The sequence below is a fragment of the Lontra canadensis genome, unplaced genomic scaffold (genome assembly GCF_010015895.1).
Source record: "Lontra canadensis isolate GAN:19392208 unplaced genomic scaffold, GSC_riverotter_1.0 scaffold130, whole genome shotgun sequence".
NCBI lineage: Eukaryota > Metazoa > Chordata > Mammalia > Carnivora > Mustelidae > Lontra > Lontra canadensis.
The window spans coordinates 3,048,483-3,068,336 of record NW_022631124.1 but is presented as its reverse complement, the minus strand read 5'-3'; the positions used below and the strand labels follow the sequence as shown (position 1 = coordinate 3,068,336).

Genomic DNA, 19,854 nt, shown 5'->3' with positions numbered 1-19,854 from the left:
GGATTTTGAGAAAGTAAACGATGCTAAATAATGGCAATTATTTTTATCCTCATTTTAAGGAGGAACAAACTGAGGTTCAACAAGATGAAGTAACTTGTCCAAAAGAGTGGTGCTGAAATGGGTGTGCCTACCTTCTCTGATTCCTATTAGTTAAGAAACCTGATTTAATACTAAACATAGGCTTCCTATAAAATTAGAAAAACAACCTGACTCTTGAATTAACAAAAAGTCCACAGAAAAACAGATAATTGCCTACTTTTACTAGTGAAGCAGTGCACTCCTAAAATAAGGAGTAACAGTCTTTCTCTCTGCATGAGAGACCAGAGAAATGGTAGAAACCTGAGTCCCTTATTGTCACCAGGGAACTACATGACCAGAATGGGTGGCAAAATTTTTCCCCTTAACTCAGTGGAACAAACAATACTACTTTTTTTTTTTTTTTAGATTTTATTTATTTATTTGACAGAGAGATCACAAGTAGGCAGAGAGGGAGGGGGAAGCAGGCCCCTGCCGAGCAGAGGGCCCAATGTGGGGCTCGATCCCAGGACCCTGAGATCATGACCCGAGCTGAAAGCAGAGGCTTTAACCCACTGAGCCACCTAGGCGCCCCAACAAGCAATACTTCTCAAGAATTATTCTTCCTCCTTTGATTTAAAGTCAAGACAAAAGAAAAGTATCCAGCTGTTTTGAAGGTCATTATAATTATATAAATAACTACCTCCTTGGGCATATAAGCAATTTTATTCATGGGTACTTTATTACTGTCTGAAAATAGTTAAAATATGGTTGGTCTCAAATATTAATTTTTTAAAAAAGGAAATTCCTTAGGACCCCAAATCTGAAATCAAAACTGCTTCTGGTGGTGTACCTGGGTGGCTCAGTGGGTTAAGCCTCTGCCTTTGGCTCAGGTCATGATCTCAGGGTCCTGGAATCAAGCCCAGCTTGGGCTCTCTACTCAGCAGGGAGCCTGCTTCCCCATCCCTCTCTGCCTGCCTCTCTGCCTACTTGTGATCTCTCTCTCTCTCTGTCAAATAAATAAATGAAATCTGGAAAAACAAACAAACAAAAATTTAAAAAGTCCTTCTTGTAACTTTCACTCTTGGATCAAGAGTAGATTGGAGTCTATAAGCAAATGTTGACTTCAGAGGACCCTACCCACGGCCTACCTAGTTAACAAGTGAGAACTCAGTATTTTCACTAAACCTCATAAAATGTGTAACAATTCAAACTCTGAAGGCTTTAAATTCTATCTAATCCAATCAATTCAAAGTTAATACATCAAAAGTATATAAGAGACACCTGATACAGTATGAAGTAAATTCTAATAATGTTAATATCAATCACAGTCCTTTAATGCTACTATTCTCTTCAAAAGGTAATGAAAGAGTTGATAGTTTTCAAGTAAATGCTTCCCTCCCAAACTACAGCTTCTCGCAGTATATATGGTAGCTAAAAGACAAATACAAACTAACATAAATTTAAAAAAGCTTCCTTGACACTTTCTTCCCTGTCAAATTTAAATATAGAATTAAAAAAACTCTAAAAAAATGAAATTATAGAAAGAAAAGAAATATTACACAGCAAATACTTAAATCAAGAGTCCATAAACAAATTTAAGTACTACACAGTAAATGTAATAAAAAGAAAAGGAAGTCTCTCTTTACTTCAGCCTCCTGTTAGCAGTAAAACAGGAACACCTATCTCAGAAACAGAAAATCTAAACCCTTCAGTTAGCATAGTATTTTAAATATGGGTTAATGTTGCAGGGACTTTTTAGAACCTAAAAATCCAAAACCAATTTTCAACAGCTGTAACAAAAACTAAAATTGTGTTGTTAGAGGCAAATTAACTTTGGAAACAAACAAGACCCCCGCCCCCCACCTTTTAGTTAAAATGTCTCCAGATTTTTGATGTCCTTCCTTTCTAGGTTACATTCAATAGCTTCTGCATTCCTTTGCTGAATACATTTCAATAACAAAGAATCCTCTATGAACACCCCCAACCCCCATCCAAAACACCACAAACTAATCTCACCACCAAAATCCAAAGAAAAATTCCACAGAGAAACTATGCTCTAATAGGTTAAAGCAACCTATCTTTAAGGGGGAAAAAATCAATTGTTTCCAATTTTAAATACTGCTTTGATGATTATATAATTTTTAAAGACATAATACTGCAGGGTTGGGGAACAGCTAAAACAACTTACAGGATTTATGAAGAAATGGAAAAATGAGTTCTAGTTTGCACAGTTCCAATCCAGCACAATCTTGGGATTGTGTTCAATCTTTAATTACAGACTGAGAGATTCCAGTGGAACCTCTTCAACGTGTATTCCCCACTGCTGCATCCACTTGGACATGAACCTCGCCGCAATCACTAGGTGCCTTGACCTCCAGGCAACCATGACTTTGCACTCACCTTAGCTCTTCCTCCGGTAACCCATTTAGTCTCACACTATCGGGACGATCTCGTCTTCTCCGGTAGAGACCCGAGTGTGACAGCTCTTTAAGCTGTAATGCAGTCATATTTCTCTCTACACATCAGTTAACTGACAATCTGAAGCACTTATGCTGAGCAGCGTGGCTGCCAGGGTCCAGAGAGAGCGTGTCTCTTACCGGGACCTCAGCACACCTGACCAGAGTTGGAAACCTCCAGGCAAGCCGGGCTAAGCACAGCTTCCTGTTTCTCTGTTGGTACACACCCTCCTCAGCAAGGCCTGGCCCGCCTTATCTCTGGGCCTTGCACCTTGGGGAGGAGGGGGAGAGGGAGAGTCAGTGACGGGGTTGCTCACATGTTTAATAACAAGCAAAGTTTAATTGTTATGAATAATCACACCAATTCCTTTATAAATCTTTCCAGCATCATTCTGAATTAAAATTGGGCTAAAAAGCTCCAGTAAGGTAATGACTAAAGAAGGGTCCTGCCCTATTTTATTTGCCAGGAAATCCACTAACACTGCTCAAGCAGCTGTCAGTTTAAAGAAGTGCCTGGTCATCATGAGCTCTTTGGGATACTTTCCTTAAAAAGAAAAAAAAAAAAAAAGGCAGAATTGTGAGGGAAGCAGTGCAATTCCTCTTTCCCTACTCTACTTTAAATCCTCTTTAGAAAGGAAGGAAGTGTCTTTGCTTTTCCCCTAAATTATTATTCAAAAATTCCTAACTGAAAGGAACTGAAAGTGGTTTCTTCTATCAACCTCCACTCAATGATTTTCTAAATGTAACTACCTATTCTAAAAATTCCCTCCTATCAAATGTGCGCCTCAATGTAATCAACACTGTCTGCCTAAAGGTGTTTTGAGTGCCGAACGCTGCCCTCGTAGTTGGTGGCATATTTGATCCTAGATGGTAAAGTTAGAGAGGGGTCTTATTTTGGTGCGTATGGGGTGTAGGTTGAGTGTCTGCAAGAGGAGTCTGCAGATAATGGAGTACAAATAACTGTAAAGCAAATCCTTTATTGTTACTGTTTCAAACGATGTGTACAACAACACACAAGGTTCTAGCCTCCACTTCTGATTCAATCCCACTCAATACACATCACCATCTCACATATGCAGGTTAGATCCTTGGCAAGTTCTTAGCTAATAATTTGACTTCATTGTTCTAATAATTTCTCTTTGAGTAATCTGTATTAACTTCTTTCCCTTCTAGAATCCTCTCAATAAGAGCACAGAGAGATGTCTCTGAAACTTCTTTTTGCACCAAGGGTTAAAGAATTAACATAGTCCATGAGAGTATCTATATTATAAATACATAGATTAAGGCACCCACAAAGAAAGGGGAGCCTATATCTTACTCCTTCACTCAAGACATGCAGATGCTAGCTTCCCTCAGGGCTACAATTCCACCATCATGGAAAACAGCTTCTTACTGGTTCCATCTCCTCAGGGAAAAACAGCTTCTTACTGCTGCCATCAAAATATAACATACGTTTCTGAAGATGCAAGAAGTTACGGATTTTGTTATAAGACTAGATTTTCTTCTTAAGATTTTATTTAGTTGACAGAGAGAGACACAGCAAGAGAGGGAACACAAGCAGGGGGAGTGGGAGACGGAGAAGCAGGCTCCCTGAAGAGCAGGGAGCCCTTTGCAGGGTTGGATTCCAGGACGCTGGGATCACGACTTGAGCCCCGCAGCCGCCCCCTTATAACACTAGACTTAAATAGTCACGAAACACATAAAAAAATCAAGTGACAAACGTATCTGTTTCTCTTTCTGGAAGGAAACAAACATATAAAAGGAGTAATACTGGGGGCCTCTGGGGAACTTGGTGACAGGAACAGAAGAAAACTTTTCTGTTACAAAGTTCTACTCTGAACTTTGAATATTCTGCCTATTCAAAGATAAATTTAAAAATTTAGAAGATTTATATATGTCTTTTGTACAAAGCCCTAGTATCCTCCTGAGACTTAAAATACAGAAAAACTTAAAGTTTACAGTAACAGAAACATATATAATTAGGATTCCTAAAGTGTCTAATTCTCACATTTTTCTCAAGATAGGTGTGAAAAACAAATAAAGAGAAACAACCACCAATGTTCAGTTTCTTTTTTACTCAAGGCATCTGGACAGAATAGACGCCTGCTGAATAAAACACAAATTAATTTGTATTTACTACAAACACAGAGACCTCAACATTATTGTTTTTCCTGTTTCAAGTATTTATTTAAATTTCAGTTAACATACAGTGTAATATTAGTTTCAAGAAACCTCAACATTAGATAATATTTGTTTCTACAAAAGATATAAATAAGGGCTTGATTTTTAAAAGAGCTTTAAAAGAAGTAATGCAGCATGCTGACAAGGAAAAAGTGCTTGGCAACTACTAAAGGTTAACGAGACAGGAAACATCTCTCTGTGTAGGACGAATCCTGTATTTGATGAGTCTAAGGTTAAAAGGATGTGACCAGAGGAAAAAAAAAAAGTTCCAAGCTATATAACAAACAAACTGAAACAATTCTTGCCCTCTAACTTTTAAAATGGCCGTAATGACAAATGGGAATTTCAGTAAATCAATGCTTATGGTCTAAGGAAATCGTCACAACTGAGTAAAACTAAATTCGGGGGCTTAGGGCAAAGTGCTTCTCATAGTATCTTTTCACTGAGAGGCTTCCTCTGTCCCTAGCACTCCTTCTGATGTGCTCTGAGACTTTACTGAGCTGTAAGAAGAACCAGGTGGAGGATACACTGGCACGGTTGGGCACGTGCAGAATTTCTGAAAGGGAAATTCACAAATGCCACAAAACACACAACTGACTGACCACTTCATGAAGCAGCCAGATTACCAAGTCCTCTCCTCACAACAGTGTTCCTGAACTTCAGCACCAGGGGAGGGAGAGCACACCCCTGGAGCACACAAGGCAGTAACTGGCAAAGGTGGTCTCTCTCTCTCTTTTTTTTTTTTTAACTTTCATGCTTTTCCAGAGAAACAGAGCTATCAATGGTGCATTCTGCTGACAGTACAGAGGGAGACCTATGCAGATGCATTTTGCTGTGGTCTCTATACAGGGAAACATTTCATTTTAGCCCTCTAAACATCTCTGAAGGCCAGTCTAGTCTCCCATTCATTGAAGAATTCCCTACTCTCATTCTGCACATGGCCTCACTCCTACACAGTATCCCTTGCCCGAGGTTATGGCTCTCCTTAGAGGCTTGCAAGGCTGAGGTGCTCACTACTACCCAGAACTCCTGGGGCTTTCCCTAACCCCCATGCCCAATGGTTGTTAAGGAACAATAGCTCACAAAAGTTATTAAGGTGTGCATCTTCTATCCCACTTCCACTATAGTGCAGCTGGTCTATGAACCTAATGACAACTTTTTGTTCACTTCTGTCCAAACTGTTGGGTTCTCTTTGAACCTGTACTTTGACATAATTAGATACGTGGTATAATTAGATATCTGTTCCAGCTTAACCTCATCAGAATAGCTGATAATTTCTCTTATAAGTTTAAGACCTTGGTGGAATGACTAAATACAAAGTTCTTTGGAGCATCAAACAGGTTCTATTTTGCCAGGCTCATATCTAACCCAGTTGTCTTTCGCCTTTCAGAAGGCCGAGGACATTTTATGAATCTGATGAAAGTAAATAACTCCCAGAAAATGCATGTAAGCATAAAGTTTTATAATCATTTCAGGGAATTAATAGTTTCTTCAGAAGCTAACAGATGGACTTTACCTTGGATCTTCTGATGTGCACTGCTCTCCCCTCTTCTCTGAAAACCTATAGCGCTTCAGAGTGCTATAGGTTTGGTTCTCATTTGTTCATTAATATGTATTTACTCAGTGCTGTACAGTGGGCCGGATAGTTTCAGAAGAGTTCCTTTGTTTCCCCTTCACTTCTCCTAACCAATCTTTCTGCCCCTGAGCTTACCCTCTTCCAATCTATCCTCCAAATTTCAAAGTGCTCTTTTAAAATAAACTGATCATGTATTGATGCTGCTAAAAAACTCTCCAGTGGCTCACTGCCATGAGTCACCAACAGAACCCTGCTGAGCCTGCACCCTCCTCACACCAGCACTTAACTCTAGGTGGTTCCCACGACTGACTTCACTTCCTCTCACCTCCTGGCCTTTCCACACGTAGCTTCATAGGACTAGAAGATGGACCAGCTCCTAACCATCCCACTGAGACTCATCTCTTAAAAGAAGCATTTCTAGACCCTAAGCACCCACAGTTCCCTTTCTGTTGCTCCCAGAATGCCTTTCCCCCACAGCTGTGCTTGCTTCCTTCTGTCATCATAATCATATCGCCTTGTGAGAGGTTGTTTCTCTACCTACCTCTCCCCTTAGGATAATATGTCTGCAAGGAAAGCAACATATCTAATTTACAACCATGTCTATAAGGCCACATACATACACGGTAGACATTAGTTAAGTAAGTTCTTTGGTTTAGTGGTTCAACCAACTGACTTTGAGAGCCTAATCACTTTACAACACTACTTGTGAGATTCAAGCTCTACATTTCTGAAACTTTTTTTTGCACTTAACACTCAACATTACCTAAATGAGATTTAAAAAAAAACAACAACAAACCATTTTATTTATTTATTGGAGAAAGAGAGATTGAGAGTGCATGAGCAGTGTGGACAGGCAGAGGGAGAGGGAGAAGCTGGCTCCCAGCTGAGCAGGGAGCCCGAAACAAGGACCCCAGGATCATGACCTGAGCTGAAGGCAGATTCTCAAACAACTGAGCCACCAGTCATCCCCTAAATGAGATTTTTAAAAGGTACATCTATTCCATGGTTTTGCAAAAATTTACTTTGTTGGTGAGACTGTAGAAACTCGGAAGTTCTTCCTATTTGTAGAGCTGAATAGTATCTCCCACTGTATAAATAACTTTGTTTGGGATAAAAATTTTAAAAAATTAGCCTAGATTTTTACATATACCTGACAGAGTCCAGTTTTATTTAAGGTGAAGTATAATTAGTTTTGAGTGTACAATATAATGACTCCACAATTGTATACATGACTCAGTGTTTATGATAAGTGTATGCTTATGACATAGTCCAGTTTTTAGTGAACTTGGTCCAAGTATTCCTTCAGGCATGAGAGGGTAAAGAAATCTAGTTAAACATCAAACCTCTGGGGGCGCCTGGGTGGCTCAGTGGGTTAAAGCCTCTGCCTTCGGCTCAGGTCATGATCCCAGGGTCCTGGGATTGAGCCCCGCGTCGGGCTCTCTGCTCCGCGGTGAGCCTGCTTCCTCCCCTCTCTCTCTGCCTGCCTCTCTGCCTACTTGTGATCTCTCTCTCTCTGTGTCAAATAAATAAAATCTTTAAAAAAAAAATATATTTCCAGGTTCTGTATGAGGCCTCTCCTTAAAGGCAACAACATTAAGAAAAAAATTTTGTGTTACCTCATTTCTTTTTTTTTTTTAAAAGATTTTATTTATTTATTTGACAGAGAGAGAACACAAGTAGGCAGAGAGGCAGGCAGAGAAAGAGGAGGAAGCAGGCTCCCCACTGAGCAGAGAGCCCGATGCGGGGCTCGATGCGGGGCTCGATCCCAGGACCCCGGGATCATGACCCGAGCCGAAGGCAGAGGCTTTAACCCACTGAGCCACCCGGGCGCCCCTGTGTTACCTCATTTCTAATGTCAGCATCATCCCTTCACTTACTGTTTTTTTTCTCTCCCTAACTCAGAAAACAGGATTTTTAAGAAAGCTCTAAAGATATAATTATTTCAATAAGGACAATATTTCCTGTATAGTTTTATATTCTAGAGTGATTGGTGGCAATTATTTGGCACAAAAACGTATTCATGATATAGTGCTGTGTGAAACAAAGATTACAGGATACTGTACACTGTTTGCATTTTATGTGAAAAGATCACATATGTATACACCATGTACGTGTGCACATCTACACATCCACACATACCACATCTGGAAGAGTATACACCAAAATATCTCTGGTGGGTAGGATTTAAGAAGATTCAAAATTATTTTTTCTTATGGATTATGTGTTATTTTCTAAGTTTTCCAAAATGGACAAATATAGTTCTGTAATAAGGAATCAAAATTTAAAAGGCTTAAAATAAGAAAACAAAAAATTAAATAAAGATATACTATTCCATATTCCAAGGGATTTGTAATCAAATCAGGAAGAAATGACACCTCATCAATGTCAGTATATATAATCAAATACTGATGCATCCCCTAAAGCAGGTTGGATTTGAGTGGGCACTGTACAGGAAAGGATCTGGGGAGAGGGAAGTGGAGGGCACTCCAGGTGGAGGAAACATCCTCCCATGTGACTGACAGATATGTCAAAGGGGCAATGAGACTGGCAGAGCAGTGGACCTTCTACGGCAGGACCACAGCTTTCAAGATGGTATGAGGAAAACGAAAAGTCGTGCAGAGGGTCTCCTTGCCCAAGTATAAGATGAGGGTCCAGATGAGGTTCTCATGAGAAAGGGAAGGGGGACAGACAACATTACATAGGCCTGATAGGGTACAGAAGAGTGTGCTGTGACCTCCCCATGCCAATCATTACATTCATACGTGTTTAGCGAGCACCTAACATGTGGCAAGTTCTGCTCTAAGCACTAGGGACCCAGTGTCCTTGAGGAGCTTGTAGTCTATCGGTGGTACTAATACTAACCATGTAATCACACAAATATATTAAAAAACATGTCAAATGATAGAACAGGCTGCCATGAGAATGCTTACAACAAGGAGCAGAGAAGGGATGAAAAGGAAAGTTTCCTGAAACAGAAACATTAGATCTGATACCCCAAAAACCCAAAAGATGAGAAGTCACTAAAGGCTAAAGGGTGCAGGGAGCATTTGTGGAAGCAGGGCCAGTTGGTACAAAGACCCAGGGGGGCAAGAGGAAAGGAAATCTGACTGTGTGGCTAAGGGGAAGCACTGGCAGGTGAGATGAGAGACAGGCAGTGGCGTGTTTCAAAGAGCCTCACATTTTTTAACCTTAGAACAACGGGAAACCACTGTACTGTTAAACAAGAGACTGACACTATCAAATTTGTTCCACAAAGATTCCTCTCACAGTGGCATCTGGGGAGGGTGGATTTTAAGGGGCAAGTGGGTATGAGCACAGAGGCAGTCCAGGAAACAAATAACAGCCAGAGCTACAGTGGTATGAGAGGAATTTTGGACGTAATAGAGATGCAGGGGCTATAGACTAGACACAGGGGCAGGAGAGGCAGTAAGCACTGAAGCTGTTAACATTTCCCCACATTCTGTTAGTGACATAGCAACCACAACACCACCAGCAACCTGGTGAAATAGAGCATAAGCTGTACTTCATGTTCCTTCAAACTTGCCCACTGGCAGGCATTTTAAACCTACTCTGAATCTAATAAAATAGTTTTAAAAGAGTGTTTACAAAAGAAAAAGCTGGGACACAAAAATGTTCACCTCCCTGACTACAAAGTTCAAAGTCTCCTGACTCTCTAATACAGTCGGTCACTACTAACAACAGCAGGGTTCTGAGTGCCTACCAAACATACTATGCATGCCATCTAATTTAATTTTTTTCTTGATCCTATGAGGTGTGTATCATTATTTTTCCCATTTTGCAGGTGAAGTAACTAAGTGCTAAAACAGTTGAATGTCTTGACCAAACAACATAAGCAATAAGGGAGATAGTATGGATCCCAAGTCAGGTCTACCTGATTCAGATGTTCCTGTTTTAGCCATCGACTACACTGTCTCTGGGACCCCAAACACTCCCCCCACAGAAAAACAAAAGGTCTACTCTGAATTAGAACTGCCTCTCAACACTGACAAACCTAACCCAGGAAGCTTCTGGAACAATGACAGGCACAGAAGCCCTGAGGACAAGTCCCAGACTGTAAACACAGATGAGAGACTGCCAAGCTCACCACAGCAAGCCCACACTTTCCGTCCCTGAAAATGAAAAGTTGTCTAGTTATGCTCTAGATGAATATCGTGAATGGGCAGTCTATGGGTTTGGAAGGAGACCTGTGGTATACCCCTGTACAAACCCCACTAATACACATTTTCCTCCTTGGCTAATTTTCTCCTACCAGTCTGGAAGCAAAGGCCAATGAAAGAAAGGAGTCAAATTGGTAATCTTCTATTTAACTGAATTCCAGGATTCTTTACAGTTCTGCAGGTCAAAGTTACCAATGCTGCCTTATTTCCTTGCAGAGTTCATGTGATGACTCAATGTTTCCAAGAGTTCTGGAAAAAAAGGGCAAAGATTCTAATGAAAACAGGTTTCCTCTATCAGAACAACTCTGCTGAAACCATGCACACTGTTACACAGCAACAGGGGAGGCTCTGGAAGCAACCGAGACAAAACAGAGATGTTAGGAGGGTGTGGGTGCAGGAAGAGGCACTGAGAATGTGACCAAACCCATTTCAATTCCTCTAAGAGCACTTTATATCACAAACAAATGTTACAGGTTAAGCCATATAAACAGCCACTTTATAAAGGAGGTGATTCTAAAACACAAACTAACCACTATGTGAGACTAATTGAGGAGAAAAAAGTATGCAGTTTCATTCCCTGATCATGATCTTAAGAAATGCCTGTCAAGGTAAAAAAAGTAACTCCTGAAGCCCATATTTGATTGATCTACACATACTAGAGAAATATGTTTTACTGAATAAAAATTCTCAAGATAGAGGTGAAATACTTAAAACTGAATGAGATCCCTGTCACAGAACCAAAGCAAAGGAACTCATTCTAAGCAAATGGTCCCCCACCCCTTGCCATGGGAGCCAGTGTCTTCGCTGACATTCACTATGATTTAGGAAATACTACCTTTGTCAAGAGCTACATTTACTGAGTTCTTTCCATGTGCCAGGAACTCTTTGAGCACTCTGCATGCATTTATCAAATTTACTTTCTGCAATGATCAAATAAAGTATTATTATTTCCATTTTAAAGATGATGAAACTGATGTAGCAATACAAGTAATCTAAGATCACAAAGTTTTTACGTGATTAAGAATTTGAAACCTTATACTTGGTTTTAATCACGCTTTTAACCATTACAGGGTACTGCCTCCTAGCCAGAAAAGGGCTATTTTTCTCAACAGAAGACACCTTATGATCAGAAATTATTTTAAAATTCAACCAAGGCTAAATGAAATGTAGTATCCTAGTCTGGATGCTATTAAGGTAACGTAAGATGTTAACAAAAGAGGAAACAGGGTGAGGGGAATAGAAGGATGCTCTGAACTATCTTTGCAACTTTTCTCATAAATCTAACATTATTCTAAAACAAAAGTTTATTTGAAAGATTCAAAACTATAATTCAACATGACAAGAGAGCTTGTATCTCCAAAAAGTAATTATAGGAGAGACAAATGGGGAAGGAGTTTTCCTCCAAATTGAAAGAGATTTAAGAGATGTAACAATCAAATGTATTATTAAAGTATGGCCTTTGTTTAGATCTTGGTTCATAAAGGCCAACTGCAAAGGAATATTCTTAGGATAGGTGAAAAATTTGACCAGGGATTGGGTATTGGATGATGCCAAGGAATTATCACTCATTTGGTTAGATGTGATAATAATATGTTTATATAAGAAAATGTCCACATTATCAGAGAATAATTCTGAAGTATAATGGGATGAAATGACCTAATGTCTGGGATTTGCTTTTAGATACTTCAGTAAATTAAGAGGGGAAAAAAAGGTCCCAATAGCCAAAACAGTCTTAAGAAAGAAGAATAAAGCTGATTTCAAACTACATTACAAAGCTACAGTAATCAAAACAGTATGGTATTAGCATAAAACACACACATAGTTCAATGGAACAGAACAGAAAGCCCGGAAATAAACCCGTGAATTTATGGTCAGTTAATTAAACTTTTAAAAAGATTTTACTTATTTATTTGAGAGAGAACGAGACAGAGAGCATGAGTAGATAAAGGGGCAGAGAGGAAGGGAGAAGCAGACTCCCCGCTGAGCAGGAAGCCCAATGTAGGACTCAATCCCAGGACGCTGGGATCATGACCTGAGCTGAAGGCAGACGCTTAACTGACTGAACCACCCAGGTGCCCCTATGGTCAGTTAATTTTTAACAAAGGAGCCAAGAACATACAATAGAGAAAGGACAGTCTCCTTTATAAATGGTGCTGGGAAAACTGAACAGTTACATGCAAAGAATGGCACTGGACCACTCTCTTAAACCACACATGAGCACTAACTAAGATGGATTAAAGACTTAGGGATGTCTGGGTGGCTCAATCATTAAGCATCTGCCTTCAGCTCAGGTCATGATCCAAGGGTCCTGGGATAGAGCCCCGCACTGGGCTTCCTGCTCAGCGGGAAGCTTGCTTCTCCCTCTCCTACTCCCCCTTCTTGTATTACCTCTCTCGCTGTGTCTGTCAAATAAATAAAAATCTTAAAAAAAAAAAAAAGACTTAAACATAGACCCAAAACCATGAAACTCTTAGAAGTATACATAGGCAGTAAGCTCCCTCACATCATCTTCACAATGAGTTTTTTTTTAATTTGAATCCAAAGGCAAAGGCATGGGAAGCAAAAATAAACACATGGGACTACATCAAACTAAAAAGCTTCTGCACAGCAAAGAAAACCATCAACAAAATGAAAGGGCAACCTACCAAATGGGAGAAAATATTTGGAAACCATATATATGATGAAGTTAATATCCAAAATATACAAAGAACTCATACAACTAAATAGCAAACAAACAAATAAACAAACAAACAAAAAAACCAACCGATTAAAAAACAGGTGGAGGATCTAGACATTTTTGCAAAGAAGACATACAGTTGGTCCAAGAGTGCTTAATATCACTCATCATCAGGGAAATGAAAATCAAAACCACAGTGAAATATTACATCACACCACTTAGAATGGCTATTAACAAGACAAGAAGTAACAAGTGCTGGCGAGGATGCGGAGAAAAGGGAACCCTTGTGCGCTCTTGGTGGGAACGTAAGCTGGTGCAGTCACTGTGGAAAAAAATATGGAAATTCCTCAAAAAGTTAAAGACAAATACCACATGATCCAGCATTTCCGCTTCTGGGTACTTATCTGAAAGAAATACAAACACTAACTTGAGAATATATTGCACCCCCATGTTCACTGCACCATTATTTACAATAGTCAAGACATGGAGCCAACCTAAGTGTTCACTGATGGAAGAATGGATAAAGAAAATGTGACATATAGGGGTGCCTAGGTGGTTCAGTCAGTTAAGCATCTGCCTTCAGCTTGGGTTGTGATTCCAGGGTCTTGAGATTGAGCCCCGCATCAGGCTCCCTGCTCAACAGCGAGTTTGCCTCTCCCTCTCCCTCTGCCCCTTCCTCTGATCTCTCTCTCAAATCAATAGAAAAACTCTTTTTAAAAAATGTGATATATATATATATATATATATGTGTGTGTGTGTATATATAAACACACACACATACATGTATGTATGCATGCATTCTCACACAATGGAATATTACACAGTGGACTACTACTCAGGCACAAAAACGAATGAAATTTTGCCATTTGCAGCAACATGGAAGGACCTTGAGGGCATTATGCTAAGTGAAATAAGTCAAAGAAAGACAACCACTGTGTGATCTCACTTATATGTGGAGTCTAAAAAAAAAAAAGACTCAGAGAGACAGAGAACAGATTGTGAGTTGTCAGAGGTAGGAGTTAGAGGGGTAGGCAAAATTAATGAAGGTGGTAAAAATGTAAACTTCCAGTCATAAGACAAATAAGTCATGGAGATATAACATACAGTGCGGTGACTATGGTTCATAATACTGTACTGTGTATCTGAAAGTTGCTAAAAGTAGATCTTAAATGTCCTCATTACAAGAAAAAAATTCTGTAACTATCAGATGTTTAGACTTATTGTGATAATCATTTCACAATACAGAAATATCAAATCATTATGTTGTACACCTGTATGTCAATTACATCTCAATTTAAAGAGAGAGACAAGAATATATGAAGCAAATACAGTAATACAGTAAGTAAATCAGGATAATGAGTATATGGAGAGTCATTTCCTCCAATTTTATATTAGAAAATTTTCATAATAGAATTAATCTAACTTAAAACAAAATTCAACCAATGAGAATGAAAGCAAGCATGACTACCTTGATATCAGAACACAGTACCCTGACAGCAGTATACAGTCCCCAAATGCAATGACTAGACAATAGAAAGTCTGGGGCAGGATTCCTAGGTTTACTGGGTGCTTTTTGTAATGAGGTATCTGATGATTTTACATCTGAGGGATGTTTAAATAACTCCATCACACAAAATACAGTAAAGGAGGGGCGCCTGGGTGGCTCAGTGGGTTAAAGCCTCTGCCTTCGGCTCAGGTCCTGGGATCGAGCCCCACATTGGGCTCTCTGCTCCGCGGGGAGCCTGCTTCCTCCTCTCTCTCTCTGCCTGCCTCTCTGCCTACTTGTGATCTCTGTCTGTCAAATGAATAAATAAAATCTTTAAAAAAAATACAGTAAAGGATATGTTAAATTTCAAAAGAAGGACACGGGAAGAGAGGAGAAGATAATATTCTAGGTAGAGAAAAAAGAACTAGAACAAAGGCACAGAAAAGTGGGTAACCTCATTCTGTGGAAACACAGTGGGAGCAGAAGGATGTGGGAGATAAGGCATCAAGGCAGTCAGAGTCATATTTTAAAGATCTGTCAATGCCAGGCCAGGAAATTTATGTGAAACGTGATAAAAGGGAATAAATGGTTTGGATCCAGGGTGGAGAGGGTTACAGGCCTGGAGACAACCAGCTGTGGAATACAATCTAGGTAGCAAGATGTGCCATGGAAGGAGGGAAAGAGAAACTCCAGAGTGGTGGCTGAGCTTTCGGGATTTGTCAGGTGAAAAGTTGCTGAGAAAAAACAAAACAAACAAGAAAAGCATATACACCTAAACAGGAAATTCTTTTGCAAGCACAGCCAGATCATGGCCCAACAAGGCCACTTCAAACCCGGAGCATTCTCAAAACATCCACCCACCCTCTTTTCCCATCACTCTTGTGGATAACCTCGCTTGCTTTAGAGGAAGCAGAAGTCATCTGACAGAAGCCACCTCAACCGTCTACAAGTCCACATTTTCACTATTCTCCCTCTTCTTTCAGATGACTTCCAGTTTCAATAGAATTTAATAAATGGCACAAAATAATGCTCGTTCTACATTACTGTTATCTTATTGTAGTGGTGATAATAATAATACTTGTGGTGTTAATGCTCTATATACTATTTCATTTAATGGTCACAACACCCTGTGAAACAAGTGCTACCCCCATTTTGCAGAAGTAGAAACCGAGCTCTGTACTTAATAAGTGACAGCAATGGGATCCGAAAGGGTATACCTGGTCCCCAGCTCCCCAGTCTATAATCACTCTACTCCTACTGTCTCTCTAAATGTCTATCCTTAAGAAAAAAAGATGTAAAAAATTGTGATCTCTTCAATGGAACACTAGAAAAGAAGAAAAGTCATTCATTCACTAGAACGACATAAATCCACATGAATAACTCTAAAAAATGTTAAGTGAAAATCCAAAGGTTCACAGTAACACAAATCGTATACACTATATAAAATCTAAAATAAAAGACAATCTCATGCACTGTTAAGAATACATAAATGTGTAACGAAAATAGAAAGATATATAGAGAAGTAATACAAATTTAGGAAAAGAGTTTCCTAACGGAGGAAAAGTAGAGGTGGGGGATAACTGGAACAGGAAAGTGTACCAAGAAATTTCAACTCTATTTGTAATGTTTTCTTTCTTAAGATACATGATAGTTATTTCAAGGCATCTTCTACTAAATTCTATACTTTCTTCTTTTTGTCCTTTTTTTTTTAATAAAAGAAGGATGAAGATACAGAGCAGACACTCAGAGCATGTCTGTAAGTCCACAAGTTTCAAAACACTGTTTCTGCCATCATGTGGCTCCTAAAGATATTACATGCACACACTTTTCAGAAAATGAAAGTAGGTTTAAAAGGGGCATTGTTGATTTTCAGGTACAGTATCAAACGAATGTCACCCATATGTGAAAGCCTGAATAGCCACCACTTACTATATAATGATTACTAAAAATACCTTACCACTTCAAAGTAATATTTAATAAAACAGAAGACATAAAACATTATACTGGTACAAAAGAGTAACACTGGACCCCTATCTTACACCACTTACAAAAATTAACTTGAAATGGATTAAGGACTTACATGTAAGATCTAAAACTATAAAACTCCTGGAGGAAAAGTAACTTGACATCAGTCTTCATAGTGATTTTTTGGATAACACAGCAATAGCACAAGTGACAAAAGCCAAAAATCAGTAAGCGGGACTACATCAAACTAAAGCGCTTCTGCACAGCCTAAGAAGCAATCAACAAAATGAAAAGGCAACCTAACACTGGAAAAAAATATTTCCAAACCATGTATCCAACAGGGATTAATATCTAAAATATATGAGGAATTCATACACCTCAATAGCCAAAACACAAGCAACCTGACTGAAAAATGGGCAGAGGCCACGAAGAGATTGCCTAAAGATATACAAATGGCCAACAAGTTCATGAAAAAGTGCTCAGCATCACTAAGCACTATGGAAATGCAAATCAAAACCACAAGGAAATATCACCTCATACCTGCTGGAACAGTTATTATCAAAAAGGTAAGAGTTAAGTGTCAGCAAGGATGTGGAGAGAAAAGGAAACCCCCGTGCACTGTTGTTGGGAATGTAAACTGGTGCAGCCACTGTGCAAAACAGTATGGAAATTCCTCAAAAAATTGAAAATAGAACTAGTGGCATTTATATCTCAATGAAGGTGGAAAAATAAAAATTAAAAAAAAAATTTGCGGGGTACCTGGATGGCTCAGTCGTTAAGTAGCTGCCCTTGGCTCAAGTCATGGGATTGAGCCTGGCATCTGTGCTCCCGGCTCAGAGGGAAGCCTGCTTCTCCCTCTCCCACTCCCCCTGCTTGTATTCCCTCTCTCACTATCTCTCCCTCTGTCAAATAAATAAATAAATAAAATTAAAATAAAATACTTTGCTAGGAAAAACACTCAAAAGAAGATGATAATGAGAGTTATTGGATATAAACTGTTTAAGAGAAAAGGATCAACATAAGAAACATTAGAGACAGTAAATAGTCAAGACTAGCAAAAACAGATATAAAGGGCTAGCTTTCAGATGCAATTCCCTGAAGAGGTAAATGAAGACCAAGACACATACTTCAAAACCTAGAAGTAAATTAGCAAAAAGAACACAGTAAAAAGAACTAGCCCTAGTATTAAGTTTCACTTCATTTTGTACTTTGGAATTTAGTACCTTTAGTAGCAAATTTTATGAGAAATAGAGGTCTTTTTTCTGAATATTTAGGTTAAGAGAAAGAAACCTAAAATTTATATCACAAGGAATCTTAATTAGATAGAAATATGTCATTGCATAAAAATAATTGCATACAAGCATTACTGATACAGTAAATTAGACAAATGGCATGCTTTCATTATGTTCTATTTATCACCGGTGGGGGGGGGTAGTGGGGAAACTGAATATTGTACAGCAGCGCCCACTACATCCTTTATCTTGATCAAAGGCATTCTTGGTCATCTGGCTGCCAAGCTAAAAATCTCAAAGTCTTTCTCAGCAACTTCCTTCTCACCAACAAAGTCACTAAAACCAGTACACTTAATTTATGAAATGCCATCTCCATTTTTCTCTTCATTGACATTTATGAGCCTAACACTCTCCCCATACCATACTGCATACCCAATTGATGTTACCCATCCTCACTCTCCCTTCTATAAGAGGCTGGGTTCAGAGTCAACCAGCCTTGAATTCAGATCCCAGCTTCGGTTCTTACTAGCTTTTTTTTTTTCTAATAAGGAGTGGTTATAACCATACCCTATACAGCTCCTATGAAAAACACATGGGTTAATGGAAGGAGTAAGGGAAACCTCACTGGAAATGGAGCTGGGAAGACCTGAAGGGGGAGCTCTCACCAACGCACCACTTGCCACTGTCTGTGTACCTTGCAGCAAGAAGGAAGGTAGTTTTTGTTTTGTTTTGTTTTGTTTTGTTTTGTTTTGTTTTGACAGAGATCACAAGTAAGCAGAGTGGCAGGCAGACAAAGGGGGTAGCAGGCTCCCCGCCAAGCAGAGAGCCAAGCAGAGAGCCCAACTCCCGGCTTGATCCCAGGATCCCAGGATCACACCCAAGCCGAAGGCAGAGGCTTTAACCCACTGACCCATCCAGATGCCCCGAAGGAAGGTTAATTCTCATCTTGACAAAAAAAAAAAAAGAGCACCTTTCTCACAGGAATCTTATCTCTGGCTTTTAAGAAAAAGAGGGACAATCTCTCCCCACTCCAGAAACTTCCGGCCTCAAACTCTTGTTCTTTTCCAGTGAACTTTTGTTCATAGCAATCTTCCCCAATTTCCCCCAGCACCTAATAAAAGCAAACTTCTTTGTCCCTTTGGACTTACCTGTGGTTTGCCATAGTTTGCTTGTCCCAAATTGCAATTCCTCTGCTATTCCTGAATAAACTCATTTTGCTAGGAAAATAACTGCCTATTTTATTTTTAAGGTTGACAAGTGACACATAATAAATGTTAAATACAAAATACATATCACCATTATCATCAATATTTCTCCTTTCTCTCACTGCAAAGATTTTTTTAAATGCAACTCTGATCATACTATGGATCAGTTTAAAATATTTCTATAGATGTCTATTTTATATGGGATATAGTTCAAAGACCTTGGCATAACACATGAGACATCTGTAGGAGTGCTGACAATACTGACCCCATCTTTGGACCTCTTTCATGTTCATGTTCAATCGATGACCTCTTTGGGGGCTGTGTTCAGGTCCCTTGGAGATTAACATACCTCAGAAATGTCTGCCAAGGCCAGGATGTGGGGGGAGGCTTGTTTTGGCCTGTGTCAGAGATAACATTCCTAATGCACAGGTGGTGCCGTAAGATTTAATCAAAAGTTAGCTGTTGATTAGGTGCATGCAAGCCCTCTGGAGTGTGTGCAGACCCTCTGATCTCACTATAGTGCACTTCTGCATGTCCCGTTGCTCTATAAAATCTGTGGACTAAGGTCTGGACTTTACGGAAAATAACTGTGCAGCTGCCACGGGTCATCTTCTTATCTTCTGCAAGATTCCCCTCACCACTGCAGCCCCTGCCACCACCCCCACCCCCCCTGCCAGCAGCAAATTACCCTGAATAAAACTCTGTAAACTATGGAGTCACCTGCTTCCTCTTCAAGTCTCAAAAAATGCCTTCTCAGTTTGGAGGACACTTCACTGTCCCTCCCTCACCTTCTAACAACATAACCCTTTACAATGTACTTACCTGTCTGTCTGGCCTCATTTCTAGCCATTTTCCCCCTTCCAACTATTGATCTCCTTCC

The 19,854-nt window shown here is 39.5% G+C and overlaps 1 protein-coding gene across 4 annotated transcripts in view; it reads right to left on the bottom strand.

Annotated features, from left to right (window-relative positions):
• LIMS1 (LIM zinc finger domain containing 1) overlaps positions 1–19,854 on the bottom strand; it is a 142,778-nt gene that overhangs the window by 56,390 nt on the left and 66,534 nt on the right. The window contains exon 1 of one of the 4 annotated variants that reach the window (XM_032842441.1): positions 2,419–2,681. The exons of the other annotated variants lie outside the window; for them this stretch is intronic. Within the exon in view, the coding sequence (XP_032698332.1) occupies positions 2,419–2,525 (107 nt within the window). The 5' untranslated portion in view covers positions 2,526–2,681. Of the gene's footprint in view, positions 1–2,418; positions 2,682–19,854 lie in introns of those variants that run through there. 4 annotated transcript variants of the gene reach the window in all.